Source organism: Olea europaea, chromosome 17 (assembly GCF_002742605.1).
Source record: "Olea europaea var. sylvestris chromosome 17, O_europaea_v1, whole genome shotgun sequence".
Classification (NCBI taxonomy): Eukaryota; Viridiplantae; Streptophyta; class Magnoliopsida; order Lamiales; family Oleaceae; genus Olea; species Olea europaea.
The window spans coordinates 22,991,331-23,015,698 of record NC_036253.1 but is presented as its reverse complement, the minus strand read 5'-3'; the positions used below and the strand labels follow the sequence as shown (position 1 = coordinate 23,015,698).

The window sequence follows — 24,368 nt, the reverse complement described above, 5'->3', positions numbered from 1 at the left end:
TTTTTGTCGCCTTTAAAAGGCAAAATTTGCTTCCCCCTTTTTTTTTTTTTAAAAAAATTAAAGGCTCGCAGGCCGGCTCGGTCTCGGCTTGTGTCCACAAAATGGAGCTCGGCCCGAGCCACGAGTCAGGCTGCAAGTCGCTCGAGCCGTCTAACTTTTTTGACATCCCTACATTTTGGTAAGACATCCATTTTAACATGTTCAATAAGAAAGATTGGATAAGACATGTTCAATAGAGAAGACTGGGAGGACACCGTACGAAGTTTTTTCTTTTAACACCCCAATTTCAAATAAAAATAATAATAGGACCAAAAATTCATATTTCCCACAAGGACCAGGCTCAAATGGTATGGGACAGAGATTCCTCGACTAAATGGGGACCGAGACATGGATAAAGTTTCCACTCCGAGTAGGGTACGGGTGGGGACAGGGAAGATCACCGCCGCCCATATTATAGTAAATTTACATTAATTATTATATTGTATATAAAGATATAAATATGAAATTGTATTAATAAACTAAAAATTAAAAGACCACAACCCCGATGTACGACTCAATTCAAACGTAAATCAAATTATTTATTGATAACTGATAATTCCTTTTGTAGACTTGTGATGCAAGTCCTTTTTTAATGCATTTATAGTTGAAGTGTTAAAATTTTGAATTGTCCCACATCGTGTCTAACCTATTCAAATGTAATGTCCTTTATTTACTAAATGATAAGTAAAGACTTATCTTTCAACGCATTTATATAAGAATTCGATATGAGATCTTTTAAATGCATTCATAGTTTTAAGTAATAGGACTTTAATAAGAATTTCATTCTATCCCACATCGAAAAACTACCGTTCATAGTAGAAAAGATGGTCAATAAATAGTGTAATTTCATCTCATTCTTTTTGTGTCTCAATTATCTAAGTATTTATTTTTCAAGGTTTATATATATAACATTTAATAGTAATAATAAGTTAATTTAATATTTTAAAAAAATGAAAACGAAAAAAATCAAACGGGGCAAGGGGATTCCCCTTACCCGCAAGCTTGCTCTTCCTAACCCAACCCCACCTAGCCCATTGTCCAGCGGAAAATAAGGGTGAATCTGCAGTTGCTGATACTCTGCCCTGAGACAACAATCAGAAGACTTGACATGTTGTTATTGTTACTACCAACAACTCACAAAACCTTGTTTAGAAAATGACATTCTTCCTTGACTGATTACGAAGAGCAAGTTACAGCAATTTTGCAATAAAGAAACCTCAGGATGAGACTTTCTTCACAATGCAACATTTTATCTTTATTTTCTACTTCAATGTTGTCAAATAGTATCTCTCCACGTCATGCACGTTCTCTACACGTTTGGTACACAGTATTAGACTATTTCAAGAAGAATATAAGGCCATACCAAGAATACAATGAACAAGTAATTTCTTAGTATCTCCTCATATCATTAAACATACCATCAGTATCAGTATTCATATGGTCAAAAACTCCTCCATCAGCCCACACGACACCAAAAACAAAGAAACCAAGAATTCCCAGTTCAAGATGAGTGAAATGCAATAAATAAAAAGAAAACTCAAAATTCAATGCTAGAACATTTCATTTATAAGTAAAGAAACCACTTATTTTGGCACCAAATTAAGAATTACTCATTTTAGATAACCAAATCACGTATTTTCAACTTCACCAACAAATTTTTTTCTCCCCCTTATACTTAACTTTTCTAAGCTGAGCAAAACCTGCAATATACAGCCTTTCCAACCTTATCTAGAACCAAAATTGGAAATATTTTTACACCATAACTTGATCAACAAACCAATTCAAGGCAGACTGGGTATGAATGATTTGTACTTAATTATGCAGTAAGAGAACTGGAAAAAGAGATTAAGCAGTAAAAAACCAATCAAATATATTAACACGGTCAATGCCATGAAGAAACAGAAAGGAGAGGTACATCATTCCAGTATAAAGAGAGAAATCCAGGTGGAGAAGAATCAACCACCTTATACGACACACTGTAATTGCAGTTCCACAGAAGTATTCTCGCTTGACTTTTCGAATAATGGCTGAGGCCTAATGGCTCGAGACCGGCATTCTCCATTAGTGACCTCCAAAATTCTTTATCTTCCATGCTAAATCTTTTAGTCCCTGATTCCTCCGCGCCCACCGCTCCGGCTATTCTCCGGCCGAACAACAACATTTCCATTCGTAGTCTATCTGGTGAGTCACGGGGCAAGTTAGGGTCAAGTGATTCAAAAACTGCCCCATAGTACTTGAGTGCTTTCTTGAATCGAGGTAGAAACTCACCCCGATTCAAGCTTGCTTCATACTCACCAAATGTCACTACACAAGGATTCAAAGATTTCGCAAGCTTTAGAAGGGCCTCAACATTTTTGTTACTCTCATCGAGAAAATTATGCAGTTGGAGCATGAAATTCACCGCAATGACCTCGTCTGAGTAGACTCGGAATGTCGCCCTGGTAAGCTCCTCCACTGGGGTCAAAACCGGTTCAAACTCGAAATTCAGACCCAAGAGTTTGGCAAACTCGTCCAACCGATTCCCAGTGGCCATAAGCAATGCTGCTGGAGAATTCCCGAGAATTGGGGCCGGAATACCAGAAACCCGAATCATTTCGGGTTTTCCGGTCTGACGGGTGGCGAATGCCTGCAAAAGGGCAGCCCATTGTACACCCTGAACAATCCCAAAATCCAGTATGTGAATTCTTATGGCATTCTCAGTGGCTTCAAGAATTGCTTGGTTTGCAGTCAAATGAACAAATTTGGAGTAAGGGCAAGCATCATTGATGACCTTGTACAATGAATTGAACTCTTCCGAGTCAGCATTGTAAACATTTTGAGTTCCCTCTGCTGAAGTGGAGACTCTGCTGTAGAGAGCCTGGTGGAAATAATAAGCAACTCGCTCTATGGGATTCCCGTGTTGGGAGACCGAGTCCCTGAGTTGAATCAAGGATTTCATTGCATTTTCTGGGTCTATTTCCGAGAGTTGAGCACACTCTACCAAGGCATTTAGAATTGGATTTTTTGACGGTGAAGATTCAGGGGGGCTAGTGGAAGTACCTGTATTGCCAGTAAAAACCATGAGGTTTGATACGGTGGAAGGCTGTGGCGGAAGTGGGACCCATGTGGAGGCTTCCGGTGGCTCGGAGAAGATGACTCGGTTGAGATCGGAGGGTGGAATAGAAAACGGATCGGCGGAGTAGAAATTGAAATCGGATTCCGTCTGCCAGGCGTCACAATCTGCAGGGAATTTAGACCGCTCAGTTGAATCTTTGTCACCCATCAAGCTCTCCATCCACTCATCCGAGTCAAACTCACCACCGGTTCCGCCGCACAAGTCCGAGTATTGGAACCCAGTTGAGTGCTGCTCCAGGTTAGGAAACTGGAATCCACGTTCAGAAGCAACTGTTTCGTCAGTTACCTGAAAAGGGTCGCAGTACCCGCCGTCGGCGCCATAGCTCATAGAGGAGGCGGCGGCGGCATTGTGTTGGTTTCCGGAGCCGGCATTAGTGGAGCAAAAGGGATTAATGCTGAGAAGTTGCTGCTGCTGTTGATCTTGTTGTTGCTTCTGGTTGATGAGTTGCTGGGCTATCGCCATTAGATTTCCAGTGTCAGTACATGTGTACGCCATTTCTGCACCTTCTGGTTTGGATTTGAAAGTCACATACTACCTAACACGTCTAAGAGCAAGGAAAGCAAGTAGAAGTTGAACGGTCTAAAGCTTAAAAATTGAAGGATTGTACCACGTATACATAAAAATTATATATAAGAAATTCTATAAAATGATATAAATGGAAAATATTTATAAAAAAAAATTGAATGTATTTTTAATTGATAAATGATAGAGTGACATGTAACATTATGTAACCCATTATATAAAACTTAGCATATATTTAGCGGGATACTCAATATTGTCTTGAAAATAGATTATCTCATGGTGATTAAAAATAAATTTTGATAAAAGTAGATGAATGAATAATTAAAAAATTGTGGATCTTATGATATAAATCTTTAAAATTAATTGTTGATTCCTACGTAAATAGGGTCTATATGGGAATTTTTTTTTATTTTTTTTTACCAAAAGAGATGGAGACAATTGTAATTTAAATAGGGATAATTAACACATAATGTCCCTATCTTTTTATGTTATTGTGTACAACGTCCATACTTTTTATTTTTTGGTATTTTCACCCCTACTTTTTACCTTTTATTGCGCAAAATGTCATTTTCATCCAATTTTTCAATAAAATAACGATTTTACCCTCCCATTCAAATAAAACAAAAAGAAAAAAAAATAACTAATTGTAATCATAGTCCTAAAATTTTTCAAAACATTACAAATAAGTCTTAAATTCTCCACTACCACCACTTTCACAACCCCACCAAGCGGCCACCTATAGATCCACATCCTCCATTGTATTGGTCACCAATCTGTCCGAAACAATCACATTTATAACCCAAAATACCAAACTGCCGTACACAACCTTTCACGGCAATCCCAATTTCTACGCCACCGACAGTCGTGCATCACACCAATGGTTACCCCTCGCGTCGATGAATCTATACATGACCTCACATCAATCAAAACTGACTCAAATCATTTTGTTGTATTTCTAGAACATTCGGCAGTGGCGACGTCCATTTTGCCAAACTCTTCTCCTTCAATTCATGCATCCTACAACACTAAATCCTCAAATCAGCATCAATCGATAACCAAACTATCAACAAACTCAAACGACAATGAGTATAACTCTAATCAAACAAATTATCTCCTTAACCATTTCAATTTATGGTCCAAAACTCTCTATGGGCGCGATGCATAGCAAGAGCCGTCTGATCAAAATTAGTAGGTCCTAAATGCTCCAATCTTCCAAATTCGTGTGGAAGGATGGTGGAGGAGTAAGGCGAGGTTGGTGATGGTGGAGTCCCATGGGCATGTTGGCCAAAAGATGGTGCTATGTATATATATAGGTGGCAGCTTGGTAGGTTGTGAAAATGGTGGTGGTGGAGAATTTTATAATTTATTTGTAATTATTTAAAAATTTAAAGATTATAGTTGCAGTAGGTAATTCATATTTTATTTTTGTTTATTTGAATATGATGGTAAAATTGTCATTTTATTGAAAAAATGAATGAAAATGAACTTTTACGCAATAAAAGGTGAAAGGTAGAAGTGAAAATGCCACAAAATGAAAGGTATGGACGTTTTGCACAATAACATTGAAAGGTAAGAATATTTTGTGTCAATTAGAGTCTTACCGGAGAATTGTGGTACTTTGATGAAGAGCTGAGGACATTTATTACCCGTTTGGCTCCCTTTTTTTAAAATGAAAATTGGTGGAATAGTATTTTTTTGAAAAATGAGTATTTGGAAAAGAAGAAATTTTTTTGATTTACATATAATATTATTTTGTAGAAATTGTGTGGTTAAAAATAAGAGAAAAAATGAAATGTATTAGAATGTAATTTTATAAGATTCAAACATAAATTTAGCTGTAAATATAAACGATTTTAATCACTCATTTAATTAAAAGTCTTCCTTGACCGTAATGTACATGGTCCATGATAAAAGAAAGGCCAAAACATGTTTGGAAAATGTTTATATATTCGAATTATAAATAGATTGAAAATAGTGATGAATAAGTAAATAGTTATTTTTTATTTTTTTTAATGTGTGCATGAAAAATAATTTGAATGATTATAAACTGTAAACATGGACCAAACATTGACTCAAGTTGAAGGTGATGATGAGATAGTCTAGTAGTGGATCTCTGACCCATTGGTTCAACAGTCAATATTTGACTGCAAAATGCAAATCACTAGTCTTTTCATATGGTAAATGCAGTCATTGAACAGTCATAGTAAAATTTTAATTTGAATTGCATTATATGAAAATTCATTTTCGATTACATGTCTTTTTAATAAAATAAATTTACATGTAAGTTCAAATTTTTTTTTATTTTTTAATCACATATTTTTCAAAAAATTATTATTAAAAAAAGTCTAAAATATATTTAAATTCAGTGAATCATTTACATGCCCTACCTTTAAAAAATTACTTTATCGATTATTGATTGTCTTACATATATATAATGACTTATATACACATGATGTGATAAGATACGATTGAATTAAAATTTCTTAATCAAATTACAAAAAAAAAACAATAAAACAAAAAAAAAACAAAAAGCCTCTACTTCCTCTTTTTGACACTTCATCTACATGTGAGCAACTATGTAACTTCATTGTGTACAAGTAGTATTATGCGTCCACTACGTGCTCCCACAATTAGAATGCTTTGTATCCTATTCACGTAAAAGTGGACGCATTTATCAGGAATAATTGAATTAGACTGAACTAGTTAATTTAATTTTGGTAATAAATGGCCTTATTAGCCAAAAGATTTATATTTACTTCCCATTTTATCCATCTATTTTATTTTAAATTTTTATATTATTGCATTTAAACTATATTTTTTTGTTATTAAGTCTCGTTATTTAAATCATATATCCAGATTTTTCTCCAAAGTCGATTGACAAATTAATAAGTCAACTTAAACAAATGTTCTAGAATAACATTTAGGCCACGTTTGATGGTCATTTTTTTGCAGAAAGAATAAATTTTTAAATTGTAATTTTTTTGTGGATCTGTGGTTAAAAATAGAAAAAAATGTTTCGAGTTTATTTGATAATATTTTATTGTGAGAACACGTGATTGAAAATGAGTATGAGAAAAAAATTATAAAAATAATTACCAAATGGGGCTTATAATATCGTTATAAAATTTATAAATTTGATAAGTCAAATTAAACAAATGTTTTAGAATAAAATTTAATACAGTGTTATAAAATTTATAAAATTATTAACTCTTTGATAGTTATTATCCAAAAATTTTTCCTACATTCTCATTTTTAATAAAATATTTTGTACGTAAATTAAAAAAAAACTACTTTTTGACCATATATTTTCTGAAAATTCATCATTAAAAATTTAATTTTTACCAAATAATGTCCATAAAAGAGTATCTAAGGGGGTGTTTGAGCCACATTATTTTAGTAATAACGTATTTTTGAATAGTGTATTGATGAAAAATATGTGGTCAAAAAATAAGAAAATTTTCTTTATCTGCGTGTAATATTATTTTATTAAAAAATGTGAATTAAAATGATATCAAATCACTGTTTAAAAATGTATTTTTTGAAATAATGTGGCTCAAACATACTCTAAATATGTTTTTTTAAATACTATTGACAAATAAGCTGATTGGACCATTGGTGTTCCAATCTCCACGTGTACGAGACTCCTCTGCTCTTTCTGGCGATACGCACTAGTGGGCCCTACAGTAAGATTCCTCGTTAACGATGATTTCTCATCATTGCATTCTAATCTTCCGGGAACACATAAACTCGATCTTGGCCGTTCGTTATCGAAAGGACAGTTTTTCACAATTTTTACCGTTGGAGCAATGAAAAGAAAGAGCGAAGACTTGGCTGTTCGTGGACAGGTGCGCAAATTGAAAGAGTGACAACTCCCTTCTCTACTTTCGGCTGCATGGTTTAGATAAAAATCGTTTGTTAATAAATTTTGATTTGATAAAACTTGATGGAAGAGTCCATAATTGAAAGGCAATGGATAATAAATTATTGACTTTTTTATTTAAATTTTAATCTTAATTTACTTCTATAATTGAACCGAACAGTTGCTAAAATTTTATGCTTCATTTGGATTCGTTGAAATTATAATATAATATAATATAATTAAGCAAACCCAATCTTAAAATTTTGGGTGTCCTGGGCGAGATTTTAAAATGGTGCTCCATTCAAGTAACTAAAACATATAATAAAAAAATTATTTCAATAATATTATTTGATTCCAAAAATATGATATAAACAAGAAAAATATAAATAAAACTTAAAAACATCTCTCGAATTTCATAAAAATTCATATGTCATCAACAAAGAATCATCCAAACCACTAGCCTCTTCATGCAATTTTATATAAGCAAACCTTGAATAAACATAGCAAAAAATCATGTAAAAATATTTCTTCTTGCATTTTTAAAAGCAAACTCGCTAATTAAACTTCCGTAATCAATATTTTTCTAGAAAGTCTTGCTCGATAGATATTAAAGTTAATTCATTCAACCGTTCTTGTAACATGATTGATCACAAATAAAATTTTAATAACTTCAATTTTGAAAAGGGATAGTAAAAATTCAATGAATCGATTTCATCAACAAATTTCACTTATTAAATTAGTAATTATAAATTATGAACGGTGAACCTATTTTCACAGTTAATTGATTTCACGTAACAGTAAATCTCTTCAAAGTTAATTGATTTTACTTATTAAATTAGTAATTATAAATTATGAACGGTGAACGCATTTTAAGAACATTAAAAATATATTAAAAAGGAATTTATAGTTTCTTGAATATTCAGAGAAGTTATTGAAGAAAAAATATGTTGAGGAAACAAAAACTCACTTGTAAGTGTTCAACTTCTCCGGAGGAAAATTATGTCGTGCTTCCTCAATCCCCAGTCCCCACGTTCAAGCAAAGTGAATTCAAATTTTAGTAAGTTCTTGCAAAGCGAATTCAAATCAGCAAAATCACGAAATGAGATTGACGAAAAAATAATAAAGAAAAGATAACAGGTAATTCAAATTTTCAACGAGGGTTTAATGAAAAATATAAATCTTCAATCGTTGTTTAAGGAAAAGAGAGAATTTTTTGGAGTCATAAGATGATTAGAGAAAAAAGACGATTTCTCCAAGAAGACGTTGATTTCTCTTCTCTGCCTCAATTATTTTTGAAGCAATTGGAAAATACGGTTGGTTTCTTTAATTCTTTTCTCCAAATAGACAATTGGAAAAGCGGTTGCTCAATTTTTTTTTCTTCTCTCAGTTCTCTGGCCAACCTGATCTCTTTTTAACTTTTCCCCTTTTTCCTCACATTATTTAAGGTAGGAATATTATTTAAAAATATTATATTCAAGAAAATTATAATTAGTTAGTCATACTATTCTTAATTTTAATATCTTATACATAATAATAAAAAATTTTATATTTTAAATATTTAATTATTAATAAATATACTACTATAACAAAAAAAATTTGATGCCCCTACAATTTTAAGGCCCTGTGCGGTCGCTCAACCCGCATACCCTCAGGGTCGCTTCTGTAATTGAGTGATTTATTAGTGGATATAGTCATGAATTCTATAAAATATATGATGTTAAAATTAATTGTAATTTTTAAATTATAAGAAACTTATAATGAAACTAGACAAACACTTCATATTCAAAACTCGATAAACTTAGGTGAGTGTATTCACTTGAAACCTTTAATGATTTTTTGGAATTTAAAAAGTTTAGAGATACTCAATTGAGACTTTTTGAAACTCTCTAAAAATCACGGTATATTCAATTGAGACTTTTATAGACTTTTAAGAAGTTTCTATTCAATTGAGACTTTCATAGACTTTTAAAAAATCTCTAAAAGTTACGATGCATCCAATTAAAACTTTTTAAAAGTTTCTATAAGTTTTGGGGTATTCAAATTTTAATGACTTTTAGATACTTTTATAAAAGTCTCTGGAATACTAACTTTTAAGCAAAAAGTACTCATATAAAATCTTAAAATTTGTCTTTCATTAATCACGAAATTTTATGAGACTTTAAAAAAAAAAATTCCAATCTTTTTTTCCTTTAAATTTCTATAGACATCTATGATTAAAATTTATTTTTTTCTATTGATTATATTTATTTCTATTTATCTTTCTTTCTCTCTCTTATTATTTATCGCTTTTTTGTATAAAAAAAAAATTTTAATTTGATTCTTGTAGTTTTTTTTCCTCATTCTTTTTTTTTTTTTGGAAAATATCTATTTTTTATTGAATTATAAATTTTAATATGAAAAATTTATAATTAAATTTAAATATATTCATTTTTATTTATTTTTAAAAGTATATTATACTAATAATATTGAATCATATATATGTATAATTATTATTATTATTATTATTTATTTAATTAAGGTCTTAAATTTTTATTTTTTCAAATTTTTTTATTATAAGGGAAGAAGGGGAATTGTGGGAACTAATACCTTGTATATGAGAATTTCACACCATTGTACTAGATCTACGTGAATTCTATTTCAAATAAAAGTCTTCAAAAGTATTTCGAATTCTACAAAAGTCTATAAAAATTTTAAAATGAAAGTCCATAGAAGTCTACGAAAGACTTCTACTAATTCCATACAAAATTATGAAAAATCCACAAAAGTCATCACTTAAAAAAAGTTCACCAAAGTTTTTAAAAGTCTCAATTGAATACACCCTCCTTAATTATATTTCGTGCGGACCTTAAAATATGAACGATTCATTTGTCAACAAATTTCGTATCAATTATTTGAGTGTAAATGGGCATAGCTTTGTCTAAAGTTTATGATATTGCATACTCTCTCTCTGTGCAAGTATAAATAGGAGATTAAAGTATTACTAACCTTTCAAGTTACTATATTTTAAAAAAATAATAATAATAAATAGATAAATAAATATAGAACAATTGCAAAATAATTTTCATAATCAAATATCACTTCAAAAAACTCCAAAATAACCCCTCCAAACCCCTTCCCTCCCGCCGCACTCCCCATATCTGATTTTCTCCCTTAACCCTTTCACTTCCCGTTCTCCCACTCCACGCGGTACAAAATTAGATTCAACACGAAAACCCCATAACAAAACCTAGAAAAAAAAGGCGGTGCTCAGTCGAAAGGGAAGACCCACACCCGATGAAGAGGGAGCACCACCAATCGCATTTGCAAGGATTCAATTCAAATCTAATTTGGATAAGCGCTTTAGCTTGGATGATGGTGTCAATATGGTTGTGGTGACAACAACAACAAAGGATTTGTTGCCGGTGGTGATAGTGGTAGCAATGACAACATCGATTGGGGTGGGTTGATGGTCCACTAATCGATATATAGTGATAGTTAGACTTACACACATTGTAATAGTATTAACAGTCAAAGTCAACAATTAATTTTTAACTTCATATTTCAAAGGGATCACAACTTTTCAATCGCACATTTTATTAACTTTTATCAAAATCTAAAAAAAAAAAAAAAAAAATCTAATTTTAATTCTCACCAAAAATTACGATTTCAAATAAATTCTACATTGTTACAGGATTAATAGATTACAATAATTCTAACTTACCGTGAAGTTTCCCACATTTCACTGTAAAAAAAAATTACATAGGCGTCATGAAAATATATTATAGAAAATTATAAGCAATTTTCCTTTGATCAAATCATCTCTCCACAGGCAGCAAGCGACATGATTATCTTGGGGAATGGGGCAAGCGAATTTTGTTAGTAGTACAACCAGAGGGGAGCCCATGATTTTTTTATTCATCATGAACCCCCCTCATGTGTGTGGTTGTCAATAAAAATTGACAATCCCGATTGAACATGTAGCATGCCCGATAGGTACAATACCCTCTATTTCAAGCGCAAGAGCATAAGTATTTTTGGCAGTTAAGAAAATAGGTTGAATTTACTTTTAGCTTTAAAATTATTTATTTTATTCAGCATGATTTTTAAAATTATTTTTTTAAAAATAAAATTTACAACTTTGTTACCTTATTTCGTGACAAATTGGCTTTCCAACACAACCAACCATACGTTGGTGTCTCCTCTCCTCTCTTCTATTTTATTATTTCCAAAAATTTGAAAGCATTTAGGCCGCTTAACTCTTGTGACGTGTCAAATTAAAAGTATTCTATTTTTAAACAATTTACAAAGGTAAACAAGGATATCGCATTATCACTTGAAATGGCTTCTTAAATTAATAATCTTTTCTTTAAAAATGTACATTTTGCTTTTATTGTTCGTATATCTTCTTCTCTAAAGGGAAACCTTTAGAAAATGCCTGCAAAAATATTTCAAAAATTAGTATCTTATAAAAGATATTGGATTTTTTATTAGATATTTTTTATGAATAAATTTTAGATTATCCTTTTTGTTTTTTTGTTTTTTGAAAAATATATAATTTAAAAGTTAGAAAAATTTATGAATCCATGTGTAAATTATTTTATTTAAAGAGTGTATAATTTAAAATGAGTTTAGGAGAAAATAAATTTTAGAAAATGAGAATCAAACATACTCCATAGGTGAGATGCAAAATTTAACACCAAGAATTCATGGTCCCCCCAAAATGAAAAGGATAAACCCTCTCATAAGAATAAATCTTACAAAATCAACAACTTTGAACCAAAAAAATAATAATAAATAAATAAATCCTTTTGTCAATTAACGTGAAGCAAATATTTTTAAATCAATGGCCATACTATGCTAAAATAAGTTAAGATGTAACCCTTGTTTGAGCTCCATTCTTGCCAAAGAATTCAGTTTTGAATAGTGTATTAATGAAAAATGTGTGGTTAAAAATTAAAGAATTTTTTTGGATTTACGTTTAATATTATTTTAATGAAGAATGTGCGATTAAAATAAGGTCAAATCACTGTTGAAAAATGTATTTTGATGAAAATAATAAAGCTCCAACAAGGCATAATATGATTTGGGGATACACGCGTCTTTAGTATCAAATACAGATTCCAAGTGATACACCTGTATAAACAATCAAATATTTCCAAAAATAGGGAAATTAGAAATTGATTATTACCAATTAAACTCATTTTATTGAATAATATTATTCATAGTCACGATAATCGTCCTAAGTAGCATACATATGGCATGTAGGATGACTGCCGTAGTGAGCAACTGCAAATAACATTATTCCATTTTATTACAAGATCTGATCCAAGTTATCACAAGATTGCAAACTTTCCTTAACATTCCTAATCTCACAAACCAAATTGAATAACCACACCAACCATCTTTTATTTATTGCACAGCATAAAACAGAACTTCCAAGGCTCGTGGTGACACCATCAAGCCCAACTTTCCTTAACATTCCTAACCTGACAAACCAAATTGAATAACCACACCAACCATCTTTTATTTATTGCACAGCATAAAACAGAACTTCCAAGGCTCGTGGTGACACCATCAAGCCCTCCAAAAAAAAAAAAAAAAAAAAAAAAAAAAAACCATCATGGAAAGCCTTTGATGAAATTAATTCACTAATGACAACACAAGAGACCAAGTTTTGATCACACTTCAGGTTTTATCAGATGAGAGCATTGATGAATGCAACATTTATTACCAAAATTTTGCAATTAAAATTAATTTATTCTAACCTTTAACGGCATTAGAAAAATCAATGTCTTGAGCCAGCCAGTCTTCCCTAGTGAGCAAACGGATTAATATACTCGGGCCTTTGGGGGAAATGACTCCACTTCATCATCCAGCGTATTCATGTGAACTGGCCTGTAGGCAAGCCTAACCTTTTCGTTCTCCCAATATCTGCAGATGACAACAGGAGCTTTATCAACAAACCGGGCTTTAACACAACCAACTCATCAATAATAACAGCAATCAATATGACAAGTTTATTGGACTTCAACTTATGCAACGCACTCAATATGACAAAGGAAAGGTGAAATAAACAAATTATATGAGCATGCTGCAGGAAATTATAACACAACACAAACATATCCACAACACTGAACAATCTACAACAATCAATGAGTTATGAAGCTTGAAATGTTGGTTTGTCTACAACAAGAGCAATCACTACAGTGTGCCGTTTAAAAGCGCATCTAAATCAAATGCTGTTGGATATCAAGGCTCAACTGATACCCAAGAATAACTAACCTAGAATAATTTACAAAGAGGAGAGTTTTGTAAGTTTTTCGAAAATTAATCTCAAATTACTCAAGTTAAAATCACGTAGATCAATTGAATAATATAAGTAAGTAAAATTAAAAATAAATAAAAGAGTAGAGAGGAAGCAAACAATATATTTATGAAGGTTCAATTGAAACCAATGATGTACATCATCCGTTACCAAACTCTTTGTCACGAGCAAAAGTCTTTTCACCATATTGATTAACTTTTGGTACAATCAAAAACCTTATAGAGCTTTCTGTGAATTAAATAAAAAAAAAAAAGGAGCACCGATCCTTATACAATATTGCTTTAAGGGACCTCAACATAACCTAAAAGTTTGATAAAAAGAAATAGATCAACGATTAACCTCATCTACATAGCCTTTCCAAGGAACAACATGAGCAATAATGTAGTATAAAACTTTGCAAAGAAAAGTGAGTTGTTTGGAACCAAATTTTACGGCATTTTGAAAAGGTTAACTCTAAGATAAGCTCCAATGGCGAATAACCTTCAAAAATACGCGGAATCATCTGGCAACACTCTATTCGCACATTCCTCAATGTACGAATGAGGTTTCTAGCGATTTTTTGTTTTTCCCCCCTTTAAGAAAACAAGCGATCCCCATACTTAAAAATGTAATTCATGTTTCACTAAAAATTTTTGAAAAGCTTCGAGTAGGCTTTTTTCTTGTATAGTGGCAATGGAGACCAAGCCTACCCACAAGAAATATTCCTTGATTTGAAACGAAGGAGCATCAAAAGTAAGAGAGTCAACCTATAAGAATTGGACATTTATCAAACCAATTTTTCGGCAATGGGGGTTCTTCATCAAATGGAATTGACGCCCTCTTACTCCTCCTTGGTCTCTTGCTTGGCATCCTTACTCGAGGCATATACGGTTGATAGAATCAGATGACTGCCCAATTTGTGGAGATGGAAGAGTTTTAATAAATGAAAATTAGGGATTTTGAGAAATTTGAAGATTTAAGGATGGTATTGTGAGGAATAAGTCGAGAGAAGGAATGAAGAGAAATGGGAAAGAAATTTAGGAAAAAAATGAAGAATTTTGGAGTTACATGATTCAACAGGCCTTGACACGACTTACATGATTCAACATAGAATACACAAATTTTGGTTGACCATACGAACTGTCCTTGGATCACTTATTAATAGACAAACAAGAGACTGAGGGAAAATGCTTACCCCAAAGTATGTTTCATCCAGTTTTCATCATCTCTTTTCTGCAACAACTTACAAATTGATTCAGCAGTGTATGCTAAGGAGAAAATTGGAAAATAAATTAACATTTAAGGGTTTAGAACTAACCGTAAAATCTTCACGTGCATGGGCTCCTCTACTTTCTTTCCTCGCTTCAGCAGAGTGCATAGTGATACATGCATTAATTAAAAGGTTTTCCAACTCAATAGTCTCTATCAAGTCTGAGTTCCTGTAAACATAGAGTGCCTATTAAAGGTTTTCCAACTCCAACTTTGTTCCTGGTTATACATGCTTTAATTAAATAATATTACACGAGGGAAATAAGCAATGAGAAATTATTGACTTCAGCATACAACTTTCAATGCTAGTAATCCTCGTAAACATATAATACCATATCAAGCTTCTGTCCTTCAACTTGACATCATGAAAGCTCTCCCATGCTTTATCAATCAACTGACAACCTTCAAAACAAAATGAAATCAGCAGTGAGGAAGATGATTTAAATATTGTGATCAATGGGATCAAAATAGTAAGCATATTTCAAAAGCATAGTCAATGCAGACTTGTTTGTGTAGATGCATGCCAATTCAGCCAGAAAATGAAGGATATCCACTTGTTATCTACCCCATGTCCTATACAACAAACTGGAAAAGGGAGGTCCCTACAGCATACCTTCTTCTAATGTTTCTTGTGTGCGAAATACAGCAGCATTGCTTTGCATAATCCGTTGCATGTTCAACCGGATATTCGAGGTGGGAAGGGAACCATTTGAATTTCTAAGATTGTCCAACCATGCAATAGTTCTCTCTCCAGCATCCTGTTCCAGTGGTTTTTGACTCTCTCCTGCATGAGTGCAAGGATCTAAAAATTGTAATACAGTACCCATGAGGCACCAAATCCCGAAAAATAAACAAACTTCTATTCACCTGGTCTACGGATCTCAGCAACCCTGTTTGCACAAGCCCGTCCAAATACAACAATGTCAAGAAGAGAATTTGCACCAAGTCGATTAGCGCCATGAACAGATGCACAGGCAGCTTCCCCAGCAGCTAAAAGTCCAGGAATCACTGCATCTGGATCATCATCTTTGATGGTAACCACCTGCGCAATAATTACTTAAGGAGGAGAGTTCCATATTTTTTGATCAAGAACTCAAAATGTCAGGTGTCAAAATTCTTACCTCTCCATAATGATTCGTGGGGATCCCACCCATGTTATAATGGACAGTAGGTAAAACAGGGATTGGCTCTTTTGTAACATCGACACCAGCAAAAATAGCAGCAGTTTCAGATATACCAGGAAGTCTCTCCTTGAGAACCTCAGGAGGTAAGTGATTTAAGTGAAGATAGATGTGATCTTTCAAGGGTCCTGTTCGGAGACAAGAATATCTCGTCACAATATGTTTTAGCAACAATAATCAATCCTAAGAATGAACTCCTAGAGCTGCTACATCCTTTTGTCCATTAGATCCCCCCCCCCCCCCCCCCCCCCCCCAAAAAAAAAAAAAAAACAACACACAACCATACACATATAACACCAATTATAAAAAATAACCATCCAAAACTGTTGTTTGTGTATCATTTACTTCTACATAATATAAAGGTAAATATTTAAGCTTTCTCGAGGCAAATGCTACCTAAGGTATTCACAAGATTAACTGATCATAGTATGATAAGATTGATTTAACAAGACACTGAATTCTCACGAGTAAAGATTTGAAACACAGGGAACCCACCTCCAAGTTCTGGAGTCACTAGGAGAATAAGCTTATGTGGAAATCCCCCTCCCCCTAAAAAAAAAAAAAAATTCTCTACCAACCATACACATATAACACCAATTATAAAAAATAACCATCCAAAACTGTTGTTTGTGTATCATTTACTTCTACATAATATAAAGGTAAATATTTAAGCTTTCTCGAGGCAAATGCTACCTAAGGTATTCACAAGATTAACTGATCATAGTATGATAAGATTGATTTAACAAGACACTGAATTCTCACGAGTAAAGATTTGAAACACAGGGAACCCACCTCCAAGTTCTGGAGTCACTAGGAGAATAAGCTTATGTGGAAATAAATTTCTATTCCTTCATTGATAAATCAAAATTTCTCCTTGGCCGGAATAAGTATAAAAAGTCTGCATAGAACAGGTTTAATAGAGGGAAAAACAAGTATCAAAAAGTCCATCCAAATGCAAAAGAACCGGGAATTTACTGATTATTCCAATTGAAATGAAAGAGAATAATATACTCTTAGTTCTCAGGATTTCTACGTTTTAAAAGGCCCTCTGCCCATTTTCCCCCAAAACAACCTATATTCAGACATGTGGAAGTGACTCATAACAAAAGGTAACTTTAGATAAACCAAATTTCACTGTACACTGAATGCAACCATACCTACACCACGTCCTTCCCGGATCTCCATCGTCATAGATCTCGAAACAACATCTCTTGATGCAAGATCCTTAGCTGTTGGGGCATAACGTTCCATGAATCTTTCACCTTCACTATTCCTAAGAATGCCACCTTCACCCCTAGACCCTGAACACGAAGAAACATTGGAAATGAATGTGTGTCAAAAATGAGAAATACATTTATATTAGATTAAACCAAGACAGATAGCACGTACCTTCAGTAATGAGACAACCTGCACCATATATACCCGTTGGATGGAACTGGACGAACTCCAGATCCTGTAAAAGGGAAGTCGTAGAATTAATAGTTGGAAACTTAGCACTTGTTTATATTACTCGCTTAGAAAATAGATTCACCAGCCCCAACTCATTTAAAGACAGAAATAGTGGTCAACAATAAAAAAACCTCAAGAGGCAGCCCAGCTCGAGCAACCATAGCATTTCCATCTCCAGTGCAAGTGTGAGCAGAGGTAGCAGAGAAGTATGCCCTACCATAACCCTGGCAGAAGCAGCAAAAGACGAAATAGCATTTCAGGGGATAAATATCAAAAGAAGCAGTTTACATGTAATGTTCAGGCCTAAAATATGCTTCAAAAATCAATAGTTACCCCTGTAGCTAGAATTGTTGATGGAGCACGGAACCTATGTAATGTCCCATCCTCCATATTCAAGGCAATTACACCTTGGCAGCTACCTGATATCGGAAAACAAAAAATAAGTAACAGATTGACACGCGTGTCCATGTTTATGCATTTGCAGGTGCACAATACATGTCAAAGTTTATTTTCCTGTTCCATAAGCTTAAGCATATTGGGAGAATATATTCAAATAGATATTATAATGTTTATTTTCCTGTTCAATAAGCTTAAGCATATTGGGAGAATATATTCAAATAGTTATTACTCCACCTTTCAACCAACGGTTTGGTGATCCCAGAATTTTTGTTGCATTATGGACCACGTTTAAACGTAAATAATAGTATAACAGTGTGTTGAATTTGAAGATTATGTTCTTAACTTTGTAAATTCCAGTTTAATGCATTTTTGGTCTTTCTCCCCATTTCACTTGTTGGCAGATACATTTTTCGTGGTCAAACATTTTACAGAATACATGATTCACAGAATGAATTACTTGAGACTAATTTTATCACAAGATGTAGAGATATCCAATAATCTTCCAGTGGGGAGAACAAAAGGAATATTTTGCTACTAAAAAAAACGATTCAACAGACTCCCAATGTACTTGGAAGGAAGTTAGGAATCCCTACCATCTTTACCCATAAGTAAATCCAAGGCAAAGTATTCCACAAAAAATTGTGTATTGTGTTTCATAGCCTGGCCATAAAGAGTATGCAACAAAGCATGCCCAGTTCGATCTGCAGCACATGCACAACGATATGCTTGTCCACCTACAAGAAATAGAGGTTGTGCCAATCAAATAAGTTACGTTGAAACCCTATACTATTCTTTCAATGAGAAACATCTTAATACCTTTTCCAAAGTTTAGGCTTTGACCACCAAATGCACGTTGGTAAATCTTTCCATCTTCAGTCCTGGAGAATGGTAGCCCATAATTTTCAAGCTCTATAACTGCTTTTGGTGCTTCCCTACACATGTACTGAATGGCGTCCTGATCACCTGTAGGGAACATAATGCCAGTTATAAAAGGAAATGTCGCAACTTTTCGGCTTACCTTGGGTCCTCTACTTAGATATACAAGGAACCGTGGTAAAGACTGCAGAGTAAATAAAAGAACGATACCAGACCCCAAAGATTTCAAACTACATGAATTCTCCAACAAATATTAGTATAAATGGCGTGTGAAGGCCTAATTTTGTGTACAGGGAACATAATGCCAGTTATAAAAGATAATTTCACCCCATTTTGACTTACCTTGGGTCCTCTAGTTAGATATACAAGGAACCGTGGTACAGACTGGTGAGTAAATAAAAGAACAATACCAGACCACAAAGATTTCAACTACTGGAATTCTACAACAAATAGAAGAATAAATGTGTGAAGGCCTAATTTTGTAGGTGTTGAAGATAGTATTTTAATGATACATATGTGGCTATATCTAACAGCTTATGCTTTTAAATTAAGTGGTTCAATGTAGTATTATGCAAATGTCATGAGTTCAAGTCTCGCCACTTCCATTTAATAAATTGTGTATGCATTAGGCTCTAATGGGAAAAATAAATCCAACCTAAAAGTGAGGAAGTATGTTGAAGACAATATTTAAATGATGTATATGTGGTTCAATCTAACAGATTTTAAATCATGTAGTTCAACAGTGAAAATTCAACTTTTTTTCTCAAGAGTAAGCAAAGACAAAAGGCATACAATCTTATTGAAGTGTACGGTCATCAACAGCTCAGCCATGTTGGACATATGTAGGGATCCAGATCAAAAGCCAATCAAACCATTAATACTTGACCAGAGTTTTAATATTTTTGAGTGCGCATGAAAGTGAAAGTAACATTGAAATCAAGACACAATTTTAATCAGCACGTTTCAATGTGTAAACTAGTATAATGTAGATGCATATAAAAAATTGGGTAATGCTATGTGTACACAATGTTGTACACACAGGATTACATACCCCTCACATGGAGGGAGCCCCTCCATATGAGGGGCGTGTAATACACCTCATGGTATACATATAGAATTATCCTAAAAAATTAATATTTGTGTTCATTAGACATGCATCATGTAACGTGACCAACCCTAAAACCATATGAAAATATGCCCATAAATGGCATATTTATAATGCTCAATTAGGGTTTTAAAATTGTACAAATTTTCTTGAACTTTATTGTAGTAGACCAATTAAGCCACACACCTTATTGGAGTCAAGAGAGGACCTAACCAGAATCACATGACTCAAGCTGCAATAGATATTTCTAATTAGGTCAACTATTGACCAACTGAGATACATCTATTAATTCCAGCTCATTCTACCAAAAAAATCAAGATTGCACTCTCAAGTCGAGTGACAATTATATAAACAAATTATGATCTAACAACAATATCCTCTGATTATCACTCCACAAGTTAACCCGCATTTGACCATCAATATGTTGAAAACCACAAAATGACCATTTTGCTCTTCAACGTGTTTTACCTTCTTAAGTTCCATTTTCATAAGGCGAATTCATTATGATCAAATCAAAATATAAAGTCCAACGATCTCATCATCAGACTACTAAGTTCAGATTCAATTTGCCTATAGAAAATACCTTAGAGTGATGATCATCTCATCTCGATGATTAATGGATTCGACTATCACAATTATATGACTCTGATTGTTTCGGCCTGATTCCCAAAGCACCCAAATCAATCTTCTAATAAAGACTTCATTCTTTGGTGCCTCAAAGAACTTGAACTAACAATCAAATGTTCATTACTCATTCTAAATTTAGGTGACTTGTTTGATAATCGAGCGGAGTCTCATTTCAAATGGTCACAAAATGAGTCATCTACGCGATCACGTTCAATGTGTATAAAAAATATATCATTGTTCTTACTCCAAAATCTAGACAAATTTTAGTGAGAACAATGCAATTTTATCAATATAAAGTGTCTAACTTTATATACTGATTGTGAACGACATATTTTTTATTATATCACGAATTGTGTCTTGCTATACTTGAACCATTGAGTATACAATTTGTGAAATCCCATATGATCATGGAACCTTAGATAAATGTTTCAATATGTAGCACGCGAATAATAGAATGTCAATTTATAATATCGTTTTACAAAATAATACTCGAAAAGGCCATCAAACTAACAACTCAGATCATAATCTAGACCAAGCCCGTGCTACCGAATGTTTAGTGGTTATTATTAATAATAATAACAAAATACCAAAAAAATTGAAAAGTAGAAATTTCGTTCAAAGACAACTAGAAGAAACCTTTTGCCTTAAACCAGTAAAAGGAAGACAAATCATAGTTCAGAAGCACTTACCTAGCCAATCGCTTCCCTTAACTGTATCATACATGTGCCACCTCCAATCATCTTCGGTCATATTTCCTAATGCAGCATTTATTCCACCCTAATAAGGATTTACAGATATGGGGGTTAGATGCATATCGTACATTGGACTAAAACTTTTGTCTTGCATTGGACATTAAAGAACAGAACTTAGTCGAGTTAATAAACAAGGATAACAAATATTGTCATCCATTTCTTGAGTCACAGCTTATAAGTAATAACCAAAAATTGGAACCCCTCAAATACATAATAGAATGAGGATTAGAGAGAAAAACAATAGTATGGTACATTTCGAGCCACCTAAAAACAGAGAAAAAAAGTTCAAAAGTTGTTTTCTACTACAACACGAACAGCAAAAGGTCGTCGTCTTCGCTAGAAATAAGTTCTTTGAATATGAAGCGATGGCAAAATCTGAAAATTGCACCTGGGAAATTACTTGAAAATATGAAATTAGATCTTCAATTTCTACAACAAGATTGCAATGCTGAAAAATTGGTATTAGTTATGGATGAAAGATATGGAAAGGTAAAAATACTATAGCGAAGGTGTAAATAGAATTAGTTTCAATTATTTAGGATCATGAGCAAACAGACTATGCAAAAATGATAAAACACAGTAAAGAAAATATACTTTTTCCTTTTTCCTTGTCTGGCAACTAACAAAATTATACCACAAGCCTCAATAAATTTAAAGCAATGCCATTAAGACAAGGAATACCCACTTAATGATAGCAGCCAGGTAGCCGGGAAAAATAGAAACAAAAGTGAGTCATAATCTACGGATCAATATGGAAGTGAAGGAATAAAAAGAAGAAACCAAAATTTATATAATAAAATATGTGATAACATCCAACTCCAAATAAATAGATATAAAAATAATCCTTCAAGACTCTTAGCAGTAGAAGTACACAACAAAATTTGCAACGTGAAACATTTGCAAAGGAGTTAAAAATAAGACATTTGCATCCCAAGATAAAGATAAGTCTCAATTGAAATAGGAAAAACTAGTTGTACCCCTTAACAAGAATTACCGCACCTGAGCTGCAACAGTGTGGGACCGAGTAGGAAATAGTTTGGTAATGCAAGCTGTATTGAATCCATGCTCGGACAACCCAATTGCCGCTCGCAGGCCTGCACCACCTGCGCCCACCACAACAGCATCATAGGTATGATCCACCACTGTGTATGATGACCCTCCAACATTCTGTTCATAACAAACAAATAAATTCCAAATATGAATGAAATAAATAAACATATGAACCAATAATATATCACAATCCACAATCTACTAGCAAGTAATAAAAAATTACAACAGTCAAACAAACTAATTAGCTAACCTAACCCTGCTACCTATTTAGAAAACCCAAATCCACAAAAGGCCCAAGTCACAAAATTAGAACAGGAACCAGTCAAAGGACCCAAGATTCAAATCCATTTTCGTAAAAAAAAAAAAAAAGAATAAAAAAAAAATCAACTTCAATAAAAGTTATAATTGTAAATGTGGGGATCTTACGGATTGAGTTGAAAAGAGGCGTCGGAGGGAGTTGCAGTCCGTAGATTTCTTCGATGGAATGCGGAGGCCACGCGACACGCACCGCCACATCTCAGTACACTTCTGGGTAATGTATGTAAGAGGGTGTATATGTTATATGTAATATCAATTGCGTGTCTGTGTTTCGTTGTTATGGGAGAGCGTAAAAGGGAATGGGCTATGAAACGGAGGAATGCAGTTATATTTGCGAATGAAACGGGGAATGTAGACATTTTTATTAAATTTTAAGTTATTTTCATCGTCGTTAAAATTAAATAAAATAAAGCTTGAATTTTATGACGAAACACACAATATATTTAAGGGAAAATTGCAGCAGCGGCCGTTCACTAATCTTTTTAATTTTTCTAGATTTTATCCTAACCTTCAATTTGTGCCAACGAAAATACCTAACATTTAAAAAATATGCAGGTCCAAATGGACTGTTAGTTGACTAACAAAAGTGAATTTTGACTAAACTAAAATGGGTAAAATGGTAAATTTGTTATTTATACCTAAAATAAAATAATTTAAAAACAAAAATAGAATAAAACAAATTAAACTAAATGGGGGTTTGATATGCATTTTTACGTAAAAATATATTTAAAAATAGTAAATTGATGTGAAATGTGTAGTTGAGAAATAAGGAAATTTTTTTGATTTACGTGTAATATTATTTTAATAAAAAATGTGTGATTGAAAAGAAGAGAGAGAAAAATGTATTTTGAAAAAAAAATGCTACCAAACGGGGATTAAAAAAGAAAAAACAGAGAAGGTAGTGGTGTTTCCAACACAACCTCTATTTCATCGACGTTGGTGCCATCACAACGTCCTCTTCGTCGTCGACACCATCGGTAGAGCCTCCCCTTCACCAACACAACTATCAGTAAATACCACATCTAAACCTTAACACCACCACCATAGAATCCACACACCAAAACCCTTAAGCCCGTTTGCGTTTGAATTGCCCTGGAATCAATTGCATGATTCGTACAAAATTAATGAAGACCCATGGGTGGAATAGCTTCGCCATGATGAGAGTGTGCTGACCAGGGTGGTTCGCAATCATGGGATTGAACACCATTGTCGGAATCTGAATCTAAAATCTGCGTGTTGACTGCGTGCGTGAGTTTTGGATGCAATTATTGATTAGGTGGTGGAGTAGGTGTTTGGTGGCCATGAGTAGCTACGGCATGATGAGGGAAGTCTACTAGTATGTTGGGCTTAGGTTGGGAGTGATCAGAAAGTGAGTTGCCGATAGTTTTGCGTTGTGCGAGATGCTATTGTTGCTATGTGATTCCGACCAGTTTCCATCGGAGCTAGGGTCAAGCTCTCTGATGATGTGTAAGTCTGATGATTTGGGCGGTGGTATCGACGATGGAGATGGTGTGTCATTGGCAG

At 33.4% G+C, this 24,368-nt stretch overlaps 2 protein-coding genes across 7 annotated transcripts; both read right to left on the bottom strand.

Annotated features, from left to right (window-relative positions):
• Window positions 1-1,884: 1,884 nt before the first annotated feature.
• On the bottom strand, window positions 1,885-3,747 carry LOC111365450 (scarecrow-like protein 4). Its single transcript, XM_022985998.1, has one exon. The coding sequence runs from the start codon at window positions 3,647-3,649 to the stop codon at window positions 1,922-1,924; it is 1,728 nt and encodes a 575-aa protein (XP_022841766.1). The 5' UTR covers window positions 3,650-3,747; the 3' UTR covers window positions 1,885-1,921.
• Window positions 3,748-12,793: 9,046 nt separating this feature from the next.
• LOC111365449 (succinate dehydrogenase [ubiquinone] flavoprotein subunit 1, mitochondrial-like) lies at window positions 12,794-23,171 on the bottom strand. Of its 6 annotated transcripts, none has more exons than XR_002697449.1 (17): window positions 22,953-23,171; window positions 22,476-22,643; window positions 21,414-21,501; window positions 18,933-19,079; window positions 18,710-18,850; window positions 18,051-18,136; window positions 17,849-17,941; window positions 17,658-17,721; window positions 17,426-17,569; window positions 16,209-16,396; window positions 15,955-16,129; window positions 15,701-15,871; window positions 15,420-15,489; window positions 15,137-15,257; window positions 15,014-15,060; window positions 13,280-13,445; window positions 12,794-13,095 (listed from the first exon to the last, which is right to left on the bottom strand). XR_002697449.1 is itself a non-coding variant. In XM_022985996.1 (16 exons), exons 1-16 carry the CDS (start codon window positions 23,040-23,042, stop codon window positions 13,343-13,345), a joined length of 1,896 nt encoding a protein of 631 aa, XP_022841764.1. In that variant the 5' UTR covers window positions 23,043-23,171; the 3' UTR covers window positions 13,133-13,342. The 6 variants fall into 6 exon arrangements, 2 of the variants coding, with proteins under 2 accessions (XP_022841764.1, XP_022841765.1); XR_002697450.1 differs by having other exon boundaries at window positions 12,794-13,000; XR_002697451.1 differs by having other exon boundaries at window positions 15,014-15,051; window positions 22,953-23,169.
• Between the last annotated feature and the right edge of the window lie 1,197 nt (window positions 23,172-24,368).